The 12,391-nt window shown below is 31.8% G+C and overlaps 1 protein-coding gene across 1 annotated transcript; it reads left to right on the top strand.

The window, feature by feature from the left end:
• The first annotated feature begins 3,257 nt into the window (after window positions 1-3,257).
• On the top strand, window positions 3,258-11,525 carry LOC133200376 (uncharacterized). Its single transcript, XM_061336190.1, has 14 exons — window positions 3,258-3,427; window positions 3,598-3,691; window positions 4,241-4,343; window positions 4,448-4,530; window positions 4,655-4,749; window positions 4,888-4,911; window positions 5,911-5,965; window positions 6,194-6,291; window positions 6,468-6,497; window positions 7,819-7,925; window positions 8,124-8,189; window positions 9,420-9,466; window positions 9,928-10,079; window positions 11,095-11,525. Exons 1-14 carry the CDS (start codon window positions 3,418-3,420, stop codon window positions 11,310-11,312), a joined length of 1,182 nt encoding a protein of 393 aa, XP_061192174.1. The 5' UTR covers window positions 3,258-3,417; the 3' UTR covers window positions 11,313-11,525.
• Window positions 11,526-12,391: the final 866 nt, after the last annotated feature.

Genomic DNA, 12,391 nt, shown 5'->3' with positions numbered 1-12,391 from the left:
TTGGCCCAACATTACTTAATGGCTTTATTTAATCATGTTACAAAACTTAAATCTATACAACTCATTTTCATGTTGACAATAATACTAATAACAGAGATGACAAACAAGTGTTAGATCAGTAATATTGTTTTATTTAGTTACCATGGCTATAGCTTTATGTTACAGCTTTATTTATTTCTTGTGACAAAATGTAGCATTGGGTTCACAGGTACTTGGGTCGTGGTTTATAATATAAATATGTATGAACCCTCATACATATTTATATTATAAACCACGACCCAAGTACCTGTGATTGGGTTAGTTGTATCTGATCTAATGGCGACACATATAGTATATTTTCTATTATAACTATTTTGTAATATACATAATGGCTGTAATTTAACTGATTTGCAGAGTGTCATTCGGTTACATTGGTTACAATCCTTACCCTAGCCCCAATGAACCAATTAATCTTAATTAACCATATTCCCAACCTAACCCCTTTCCCTAATCTAAAACACTAACTAACCCACATCCTAACTAACAGTAATCCCTAACGTTTATTTCCATCCTAACTAACCTTTATCCCAATCCAAACTTAACCTTTATCCCAAAATCAACTAACCTTTATCCCAATCCCAACTAACCTTAATCTAAATCCCAACCCTTACCCTGACCCCAAATCCTAACTAATTATAAACCCAACCTAACCCTTCTCCCAAATCCCAAACACTAAGCAAAACCATAACTAACCTTAAACTCTAATTAATCCAAACCCAATTTACTCAATTCCCAGCACTGACCTAATTTTAACCCTTAGTACCTATATTTACATGTATTTCTTAACCTAAGTTTCCAGCAACCACTGTAACCTGACTTAAATACATAAGAGTTGATTAACCAATGTAACCAATGTGGTTGCAATTGGAAAGGGGTAAAAGTCAGAACTAAATGATATGTTAACTTGACTAATTTTATCAGAATGGCAAAACTTGGGCAGAAAATTGTGAGGGCGTTTGAAAATGAAGAACATTGTGACGTACGTATCACACTAGCTGATGGAACTTTCATGTGTGCACATTCATTAGTGTTGGTCATTGGTTGTCAATACTTTCATACCCGATTAAATGGAAATTGGAACAGTGGAAAAGGGAACCATGAAGTAAATTGCAGTGATTTTTCTGCAGGCCTTACACGGTCGATGATTAAGTTTCTTTACCAAACAGATATTGATCTGTCAATGGAAAATGTACAGGACATTCTACAAATTGCAGATTTCTACATCGTTCCTGATTTAAGAAAGAAGTGTGAAGAGTTTTTGCTCTGTTCAATATCATCTGAAAATGTTTTTTCCATCCTGAATATGGCTTTTACATTTAGCATAGAAAATGTTTTGTCATCTGCATTGTCATTTATTGACAATTATTTAGAAAACATTATGTCTATCAGAGAAAATGCAGACTTGTTTTGTACATTTCATAAAGATCTGTTAATTCTTTTAATCAAAAGAGACTCAATGTGCATTCATGAAGAAAAACTCTTCAAATTTGTTGTTATGTGGATGAAATCTGAAAATAGAGCTGAACCTGTTTGTTGGAATACACTTGTTCCTCACATTAGATTTGGAAGAATGTCTATTGATTTTTTCATAGAAAATATTGTTTACAAAAATGTTATAGAAAGTGATTATGCTTTGAAAATCATGTTATATATGACCTCTTTATCTACACAGAAAGATGAGATTGATCACAATACATATCGTCCAAGAAAGTGTATTTCTTTAAATGACCGTGTAGTAAATAGGTTTTTTTCCATAGTCCGGATAGTACATGGGAATATGATGCCATTTATGGTGACCGACTAGCTTTTTCTGTAAACTCAGATGTTAGATTATCAAGAGTTATTCTCTTTGGTGCCAAAAACTGTTCATTGTGTGTCGAAATTACCCTTTTTTCAGAAGACTGTATTGTTAAATTAAAAATACGAGAGGAACTTGGAGATGTTTTTGATTTTCCTGTAATTTTTCCAAATGTTGTAGAGATAAAAAAAGAAAAAAATTATACCATTGTTGCAAATGTTAGTGGAAGTAATGTCTTTTTTGGGGTGGATGGTGTAGAGTGTGTAAAAACAATGATTGACAGGAATACAAAGGCTGAAGTTAAGTTTTTTGACAGTGTAGGTAGCTAAACAAATACAAGAAGAGGTCAAATTAAGGTTTAATTTTGTGCTAAATTTAAATTTTTGCTGACAGACATTTTACACGTTTAAAGTTATTAAACTTTATAAATTGTTTGGAAAATAGCTTTCAATTTGAATTCCTTGGATTATCTTAAATCTTCTATTAATAACAAAGTTAATTTGTTAAACTTTATTTATGCATATATTTTCAAATTGACTATGGTAATTTTTTATTTGCTGAACCAATTGCAATGCATTTATTAATTTAAATGCATCAAATATATCATTTGTCATTGCTATGGTTACATTGTATTAATATATTGGTCTAATGGACAAGCATTTTACTGCATATGTGATTAGATTTATAGTGATAACAGAATACAGATTTTGTGTGTGACTCATAAAAAACAAATATATCATGTATATGAAATACTATTAGAGCTTGAAATGTATTCAGTTTGTCAGAGGTTATGTACTTGTACTGCATAAAAGATAATAAATGTAAAACTCTTATTTTATTTCATAAGTCCCTTTTTTGGTGAAACTGGACGGGATTTTTTTTATATACAAATCGGGTTTGTTCTTTCGCAGAATTTTCTCAAAATCTATTCATAGCTCAATGTTAATGGTAAAAGTTATTTGAATATGGAACTGAGCCAAATTAAATGTAAGCAAAAAAGAATGATACTATGAAACGATGATGTGTTTAAAAAGTGTATGAATTACATTATTATGACAAACGTTGATTAAGAAAATAGATTAGATTTAACTATAAGAGTTTTTTTAGAAAGCTGCTTAGGTATTGAGAGGTAATATTCACAATTGGCACACAGTATTGTAATATTGAATTGGGCTAATATCCAAGCAATGTTTTACAAAAGAACTAACAACTTCTGATCAAATTTATAATGATTATATTTGAGGTATGTCATCAAACGCACCCTTGGTGTTCTGCCATTTTGCCTTATTTGATGTATGTAGTATTACATGAGTTTTAAGAATTCTTTGATCAATAAAGTTTTGATTGAATAGCATGTGTAAAACTACTCCTCATAAAAAGTCAAGCAACTATCTCATAGGTATGTTTTTAAGGGAGAAATAACTTGTAATAGATGGTTTTGTTGCTATACCTTCAATTACAAGTAATTTTTCCTTTAAAAAGAATAAAAATGAGTTTGTTGCTTGACTTTTTGTGAGAGGTATAGGTTATATTTTCAGGGTTTAATTTGGTATGTGCACCATAAATGAGGACACAGAAATATGGATGAAAGTAAGTAATATTCATTTTGTAACTTGGGCACTGCAAGTATTTGCTGATGCCAATTAAGCAATCACCTTTTTAGTACCCTACCGGTTTCACTGGTATAAAAATATTGTATTTTTATGATCATTATCATTATGACAGACTAGTAAATAAATGCTTGTTGTATATTTTTGTAGATTTAAAAGACATCATTAGAAGTTACCACAGAAGAGGTTTATCTCACAAGGAAATTCACTTTTTACTGAAAATAAGACATGGTCAAAACTATAGGTATGTGTGTGTACATGTATATAAAGCTACATGTAATTTGATTAAAAAGAAGGAAAAATAACAATTTCTTAAATAACTACAAAAACAACATCAACCCCACCCATTCTTCAAGCATACATATAAAAAGAACAGAGTTATCAACCAACCTTTTCTTAAAATTTATTCAATAGAAATTAGATTTTATAGCTAGAAGCTACCCACCCCCTCCTTCCTCCAACATTGTTTGAACAGCTTAAAAGAAAGTGAAGGAATTGTATATTGAAATCAAATTCAAAATATAAGGAGACTACCGCCACCCCCTTTTTTCTTCTCCACTTCGAAAAATGATGCTACATGTTTGAATATTAAATACCAGAGTAGTTGCATCTCTTTCCTCGTGCTTTTGTATTGAATATGCACTGTGCAATGCTGCTGCTACCACTAACCTTCTAAAATAAAGGTGTGTTGGTATGTCAATGACATGCTAATTAAGGCTAAGTAATTTTAATAAAAATACATTTTTTATTCACTGAAAGGAATAAAATACTTTAAAATTCTATTTTCTTCCAGTTTCCAATATCTGAAGAGAAAAGTAATGCCAAGATTAAATTTAAATTACAGAAGAGGAAATAGAAACCTGACAGATTTTGCTGAAGTATTGGATCTTATAAAGGTAAATTCAATGTACACACACATACGTGCCTGTGTGTGGAGGGAGAGAGGATATATAAATAAAAATGCATGCATAATGTGTTTGTGTGTTATTTTTACTTTCAGAATGAAGTGAAAATAAAACCAGATCGAAGTATATCTGACATGTTTTTCAGATTGAAAACAATCCATGGGTGCAATGTTCGAAGGTAAAGTAGACTTTTTTAACTATCATTATATAGTTAACACTAAGAATATTTCTCCTTGGTTACACACAGTTGCAGGTACACAGAGAATGTGGAAAAAATGTATTAATTTTTACTATTTTGATAGAGAATTGGTGAGGCAAATAATGAGAACACTAGACCCTGTCGGCGTGTCCCTCAGAAAGGGAAACAAACTGAAACGAAGACAGTACCTTAGTAAAGGTTTTTCATAATTATTTACCTTGAATGTAGAGTTACATGTGCAAAAAGTTATGGTTTATAATTTTTGTTCAATACATGTACTACATTTGGATTAATAAGATAATATTTTGTTGAATCCTTGTCATTGCAATTTAACAGGTCCCAATTGGCTTTGGCATATAGGTAAGTTAGCATTTTTATGACAAATTGCAAATGGTTTTTTTTTTTTTAACTTTTTAGCCAGTGATTCATTTTGACGTGGTGCGTCCTGCATAAAATATACACAAAATTTGCTCAGTACACATAATTTCACTGTTTGTGCATCCCATTTTAAAAATACACATGCCCATTTTTTCGCTAAGAAGTTCCTTTCTTAACCTACAAACAAGATGCCCGAAATATTCCGAATTAAAACACACTACAAAAGCAGAAATCTCATAGGTCAACACTTAGTAATTTCCAATGAGATCCAATGATACATGACATTACCGTGTTGATGTTGATCATGATGCTACCGAATAAAACGGATAAAATTACTCTGGATCCAGGATATATTAACCAGGGTTTATGAAAAAGTAGACAAGTGGCAGTTGATAACAACAAAGAGGTTCATGCTAAAAGGAACGCTGATCCAGAACGTGCAATAAATGGCTATTGATACAGGCGATAAAGAAACAGGCGAAACTCTGAAGGGTCCCAGTGACAGCACTTTGCCTGTCTCTTAGTATGGTCATTTAAAATTTTAGTTTAGATAAGCATAGCTTGTTTGATATTCATGTTCTATGTAAAATAAATATGGACTTGTTGTTTTCGGCTTGGGACTCATAATTATGGTTAAAAGGGGGCCTTTGGACTCGTGAAGACAATTTTCAAAATGAATCACTGTTATTAAAGTTGTTAAATCAAATTTAATTCATTTTAGTATTTTATTTTCATGCATTATGATACATGTATAGTACTGTGACACATGAGCAACATATACACGTGTAATGTAAATATATAAATATATTTAGTTTCTATGCTTTGAAACCAGTCATTGCAATGTACGTATATTTCAAATACATTGGTGAAGTCTGCTGATCAATGAATGCCAGTAAACAGCAGAATGAATCATTTATGGTGTATATAGATTTTTAAATTAAAAAACTGTATGATATTTAGTATCTTTTTTAATAATTGTAGATCAGTATGATAAATTGAGCCCTTTTGGGATATATATCAGTGGATGCATTGATGGGTAGGTAAACATAAAATGTTGGGAATTTATTAATTATACTTTTTACTATGTCCCTAGAGATGTAGGCGCATTTGATAGCGTTGACAGATTTAGCCCCAGGTTCGAGTCTAGCCTGTCACTATTGCGGTTACGTTGGGCAAGTTACTTTACTAGTGCACTCTCTCCACCCAGTGGTGAATATGGTAATGCAAAAGCTTACAAATCTTACATGTTCCATTGTAATTTTAGGTTTTCCCGCTATGTGCTTTGGGTGGAAGCTGGTGTCAGCAATAAAAACCCCAAAAAGATTGCAGGGTACTTTTTGAAGACTTTGGAGAATGTTAAAGGTACATGTAATTCAGTGCAAAGATTTGGAAGAGTTGGTTTGTTAAATGAATATATTGAAGACAATATCTCATTTGATTTCTGGAGTTAAAGCAAGATGGCTTGTTTTCTGTAATATTTTTTTACCTTTTGCATCTATTAATGTTGATGTATATACATATTGAATACTGATTTGTAGGATTTCCACATATTATTCGAGGAGATGCAGGTCAGTTTTTTTTTAAACCATACAGTGTGATTTTTTTTTAAAAAAAAAAGAGAGAGGAATAAATCATGTTATTGATTTGTCAGGCTAGTAATAACATAGATACCCCTGCAAATAAATCTAAAGGAGGTATGCTGGAATCATCCAGTCCGTCTCTAAGGACAAATTTGTCCCCCATCCTATAGATTTTTTTCCTACTGCATAGAATAGTATGGCAATTTGTGCATTTTTTGAAAACCATTTGAATATGTGAACCTGCAATTTTTAAATGAGTTTTCCAAAAGAAAAGTCCTGTTATTAAAATGGTGAAAATTATGGGTGGGCTGCTGTCAAACAGGTACAATCCTCCACTCCCACCCCATCAACATTTTCATTAAAAAAAGTGTTTTTTAAACAACGAATAATAAAAGTGGGGTAACATAAGAGTCTCAGATTAGCATTTAGACTTCAACATGAAGCTTTAAATGAAAACATAAGACTGACATATCAATCTAAGAGCTATGGTACTTGGGTGACCATCAAGACCTGTGGGCATCTTGTTAAGTTAAAGGGTGTGCATTAACCTTGAACCTTTCAAGGTCAGATGTGAATGTCCTATTAGAATTACTGTAAACCAACTTTTATTCGCGACGACTTTATTTCGCGATTTACCAGGGGGTAAACTAGTTCGCGACGATTAATTTTCGCGATCACGCCTATTTAGGTTCTCTTGTTAATAAACACATAGACCATAATGACCGGTTCGCTGCGAGAAATATTCGCGATGACGAGGGTCTCGCAAACTTCGCGAAAATTTCTCGCACGCGAATAAAAGTTGGTTTACAGTATGTCAAAAAAACAAAAAAAAACTCTGGTCAGGAGCATACCTTCTTAAATCTTAATCTAAGTTATACTGCAACCACTGGTTGCCTGTGGTCAAGGTTGTGTGATTAATGAGATTGAATTAAAAGTTCTATGCCAACTGAAAATATTTCTAAGGTGAAAGCAAATTCTCTGAAAAACTTTTCATCCTTATGTCCATTTTTTTATCCAGTCCTTTTGAGACGACTATCTCAATTATGTCTAGTTTATAAACTAATGATTTGTTATTCTCTGGTCTTGATACTTCAACTTTAAAAAAATTAAATAATAGTTGAGCTTGGGTGAAATTGATTACCCATTATAGAAGATAACATGCTTTTGAAACTAATTTTATTGTGAGATTTCGGCCTTCATCTTTTGAGGGTAATTTTTTTGTACCCTAGAATTCTTTTTATTGATTTTATGTGTAAACTACCTTTTTGTTTCTTTATATCCCTGTTTGAAATACCACATATTTTTTAAGGAACAGAGAATGGGACAGTAGCTGCCATTCAAAACTTCTTGAGAGAAGATGATGATGACTGCTTCAGCAAGAAATCCTTCCTCTATGGAAAATCCACTCATAATCAAGTAATGTTTATTATTAACTATTAGCTAATTTACCACAGGTCGTGTCATTGTGTCATATGTGAAGTTGTTCAAACCCATCCCAATATTAGTGGTTATTGACTGATTTAAAAGCACTGCCCTTTCACTTTGAATTTTGACTGAATGACTGTATATTAAATCTGCAACATAGCTTCTAAATTTTAATGTTTTTTATTGAAGAGGATAGAGAGATGGTGGGGAATTTTGAGAAGAAAATGCACAGATCAATGGATTCATCATTTTAAGGTTAGAAAAATACAAGTATTTTTTCCATCCTTTAAGTAAAGTACATAAGCCGAACACTGTTCATTCTGTGAGAGAAAACTGATCAAGGCCTGTAGGGCCGAGATTACTTCTTTCTCTCACAGAATGGACAGCTTGAGGCTAATATCCAACTTAAAACATTACCTTCATTGTTTTAAGAATGGACACAATCAAGTTAACCTGTTGACAATGCTGATAAATATATTTCTTAACTTTGAACAATAAAACCAGTGTTGCATAGAACTTTCTGTTGTTCACTTAATGGATATGCAGGAGGTTTATATAGCTGTGCTGTAAAAATTTCATATTCATTCACTCTTCTACTAAGCAACACCATCTCATTCTTTATTGGGGAGAGCATTTCTTATTTAGCAATATTTAAGGATGTAAAAGATGGACTGCATATATTAACACTGTGATAATCTGGATATGGAGGGTGGGAATGTTGTGCCAACTTTTGATATGACTTAAAATTACAATATCATTTGATGAAATGATTAAGCCAACCAAAACAAAGAATGCATTGACCGACTCAGATGCAGAAATTTTTCCAGGGGTGTGGAGGAGGTTGACGGTCAAGGTTTAGTTTTATGAACCTTTTTCCTATGTAGTTCGGATGATCAAGAATTAACTTTTAGATTGTGAAGAATATGATTTTTAATGTAGTGCAGTGAAATTTGTTACAGTGTATGTTCTGATCATATCTGATGTGATTTGTGGTTACCAGTTATTAATATGATAAAATGCATTAATTATACCCCCGCTCTGAAGGAGAAGGGGGTATACTGTTTTACCCTTATGTGTCTGTCTGTCTGTCTGTCCGTAACAAAAATTTTTGTCGTATTTTTCTCAGCAACTATTCATTGCAGGTGCTTAAAATTTTAACACACTATTTGTTTAGGAATTCTATACACTTGGATATATTTTTGTACACATTTTTTGGAGGTCAACTTCCTGTTTAAGTCCACTTTGCTTATTTTGTATATTCACATTAGAGCGGTGGTATTACTAGTGAGCATTGGCTCACAGATATCTTGTTTTGATTCCTGATTCTGAAAAATGGAGTAGATGTATATCATACTGGATAATATATACTAAATATAAAAGCTAAAAATAAACAAAGGATTGGGTAAAAAAAAATGGTTTAAGATGGGTATTCAAGTTTAGGCAATATTGTTCTGCTTTTCTATTTATTTTTCTTATAGTTTTTAGGAATTAGAAAAAGATGGTCATTTTACAATTGGTGATGATCTTCATATGTAAGTTTGCTTTTTACTTAGAAATAACCAACAGGTTAAATAGGCTAACTATTCAATCATTAATAGAATAAAAAAAAAATTGGCCTCTGTAGCTATAAAGGTATAGACAATTCAAAATTCCTCGGACTCTTGAACTACTCCCCCATGTGAATGAATCTAAAATAATAAAGGCAAGGTAACAGTCATAGGACTCCAAGATAAGGGTTTAGAACTCAAAATGAAGCTGAAAATGCAAACATGAGACTCTGACATGTCAATCTAAGGGTTATGGGACTCAAGTGACTGTCAAGGCCTCTTGTTGTTTATATTTTCTGTTGTCTTTGCTTTGTCAGTTGCTACCGGTTTGTCAGTATATCACACAAATATGTGTGGTTTAAATTCAATATCAAAAGTATCAAAAGCTAATGAACCAATCAGATCCATGTTTGAAGCCAAGAAACTAATATCAAGTTTCATTTCAGAACTTTAGTTCAGTACTGCTACATGCAGATTATCAGAGAAGAATTGGAAGAAGTGAAATTTGCCTGGAATAACCACAGAATCAGGAAACAAAAATCAGGTGATATTGTTCCTGGGATACCTGAGCTCCTTTATCATGTTCCTGAAATGTTAGGTCAGTTTACTTGTTTTGATTCTGGAATCATTTACAAAGTGATCAAATTTCGGTTCACATATTTTTTTTTTGCTGAAAGTAAAAATAGGTTTGTATTTGAAAGTTCTTTAGATTCAATTTTTTATATGTAACTCTTGTGGACACTGTTAAAGACTACAATGCTGGATCAACAGACTTTTGTACATTTGTTAACTGATTTTTTTTCTCATAGAAAATTGTGTATAAATGAACTTAAAATCAAGAAATTTCATCATAAGTTGCTTACAAGGAACTGTGTTACAAAAAAAGCTTTATACCAGACATTTCCCCATTCCTCTTGTGTTAAAGTAGCATGTACATGTATATATCTATAGTAACAATTAAAGAAAGTTAAAATTTTGGCCCCTGTCAGAGTATCTTTTAGTTAAAAATTTGTTGGAATTAAAAATGCATGAAATTTAAAGTCTCTTTTTAAAAGATCATTTAATATGTTGACATACATGTATATATAACCTCTTAACCCCATCTTTCCAAGTCAAGAGTTTCTGATCTGCTCCTCTCTACATAAACCCTTGATCGAATAGGCAGTTCGTCTCAAATTTATTTGACAATGATTCAACATTGATCAATGCACAATTAACATCATTATTGAAACCACGTTTCTTATTGGATCATGCAAACTTGTATGACACCAACCAGCGTGCGAGGTTTCTAACCCAGCCAAACACTGCCTATTCGGTCAAGGGTTTATGTAGAGCGGAGCGGATCAGAAAGTCTTGACTTTGAAAGATGCTTAACCCACAAGAAAATGACTTGTTTCGCTGTGTAATACTTTTATAAGAGAAAAAAATTGCAATTGTTTACCTATGTCCTATGAAACACATCGTTTAAGAACAACAAGGTCACAAATGATTTAATATATACAAAGTATTTTCCTATGAAAATGTAAGAATTTTTCCAAAGGAATTTTATATTGAAAACTGAAAAACATGTTTAGTTAATTGTGTATGATGTTTTATTTCATTTTTTATTTCAGGCAATCCACAGTGCCAAAATTATCTTCATTATATCGATGTTAATGATGAGCGGTTTCATTTTCTGAAATCTCAATGCTGCTTTCAAAATGACTTGGATGATGACATTAAGGAAGCTTTTGACATCATCTCAGACTATTACCGTCCTTCAACAATATTAGAAGCCAGAACTATGTATATTGCACTCAAAGATGTATTGGAACACCAAATATATCATTAATTTTTTTGCTTTTTTTTCGGGTATTTTATATCCTATTCTTATAATTAATAATATATTCTATAAATTCTGGGTTGTGTATGTTTAATTATGAACATCTGTTTGTACACATCAAGTACATGTACATTGTACATCGTCAGGAAACATATTATATGGGATGGGAATTGTAAAACATGTACAAATGAAAAAAAAAACAATAAAAAAAATATCAATGCATTGAATTTTAATTTATATTATCCAGTAGTTCTTTTAATGTTCTTTATATTACTTGGGAGTTTAACCAGTGAATGCAAATTTAAAGAGTCCTGCAACTTACTACTATGCCTCCCAGATAACAATTTCACAACTTGTTGACAATGTGACACTACTGAAGAGTGCTTAAAAAGTTATAATGTAAATACTTAAGTAAGGCATTTCTAATGCTCAACCAAAATTTGAACATCGGTCGTCAAGTTGCAAGTGAGATACATAGCACACAATTCTTTGTTATGTAAACAAATCTCGAGTTATGTTTTTGTTTACATTTTGAATTTTCCAGGTTTAGACCTAAAATGAATCCGACAAATGCTAGAAACTACTTGTTTATGTTCAAAACTAATCAGAAGAAAGAAAAATCAGTTTGAAAAAGATCTTTTTTTGCTATTTTGACCAAATGGAAACAAAAACATGATCGGAGCCTTGTTTACATGACAGAAAAATTTGAGATCTGTATCTTGCTCATATCTGTAACTGACGCTCAAAGTTGGTTTATAATTAGAAATGCATTTTAAAGCATTTTTAAAAATGAAAGCAGAAATATCAAATTTGACCATAAGCGAGACCATGCCGCTTGATAGTAATGAAGTTAATGTTTAACTTGACTGAATTTCAAACGAAACTTTTTGGGCAAAAACTCACGTTCTAACCAAGTACAACATGATTACAGTGAAGCACCATGTATAAGTGATTTTGGTTGGTTATTTCAATACATCTACTTAACTTACCAATGCATTAATAAAACTTGCTTTAATGAAATATGAATTTATAATAAAAAAAAAAAGCTGTATTTGAGTTTTACTGTAAGTCCTTCAACCTAGATTAAG

Source organism: Saccostrea echinata, unplaced genomic scaffold (assembly GCF_033153115.1).
Source record: "Saccostrea echinata isolate AGI-Se365-2 ecotype Australia unplaced genomic scaffold, CSIRO_AGI_Sech_v1 ptg000039l, whole genome shotgun sequence".
Taxonomy (NCBI): Eukaryota; Metazoa; Mollusca; class Bivalvia; order Ostreida; family Ostreidae; genus Saccostrea; species Saccostrea echinata.
Note: the sequence above shows the minus strand (reverse complement) of the source record. Positions and strands in the feature narration are given on the sequence as shown.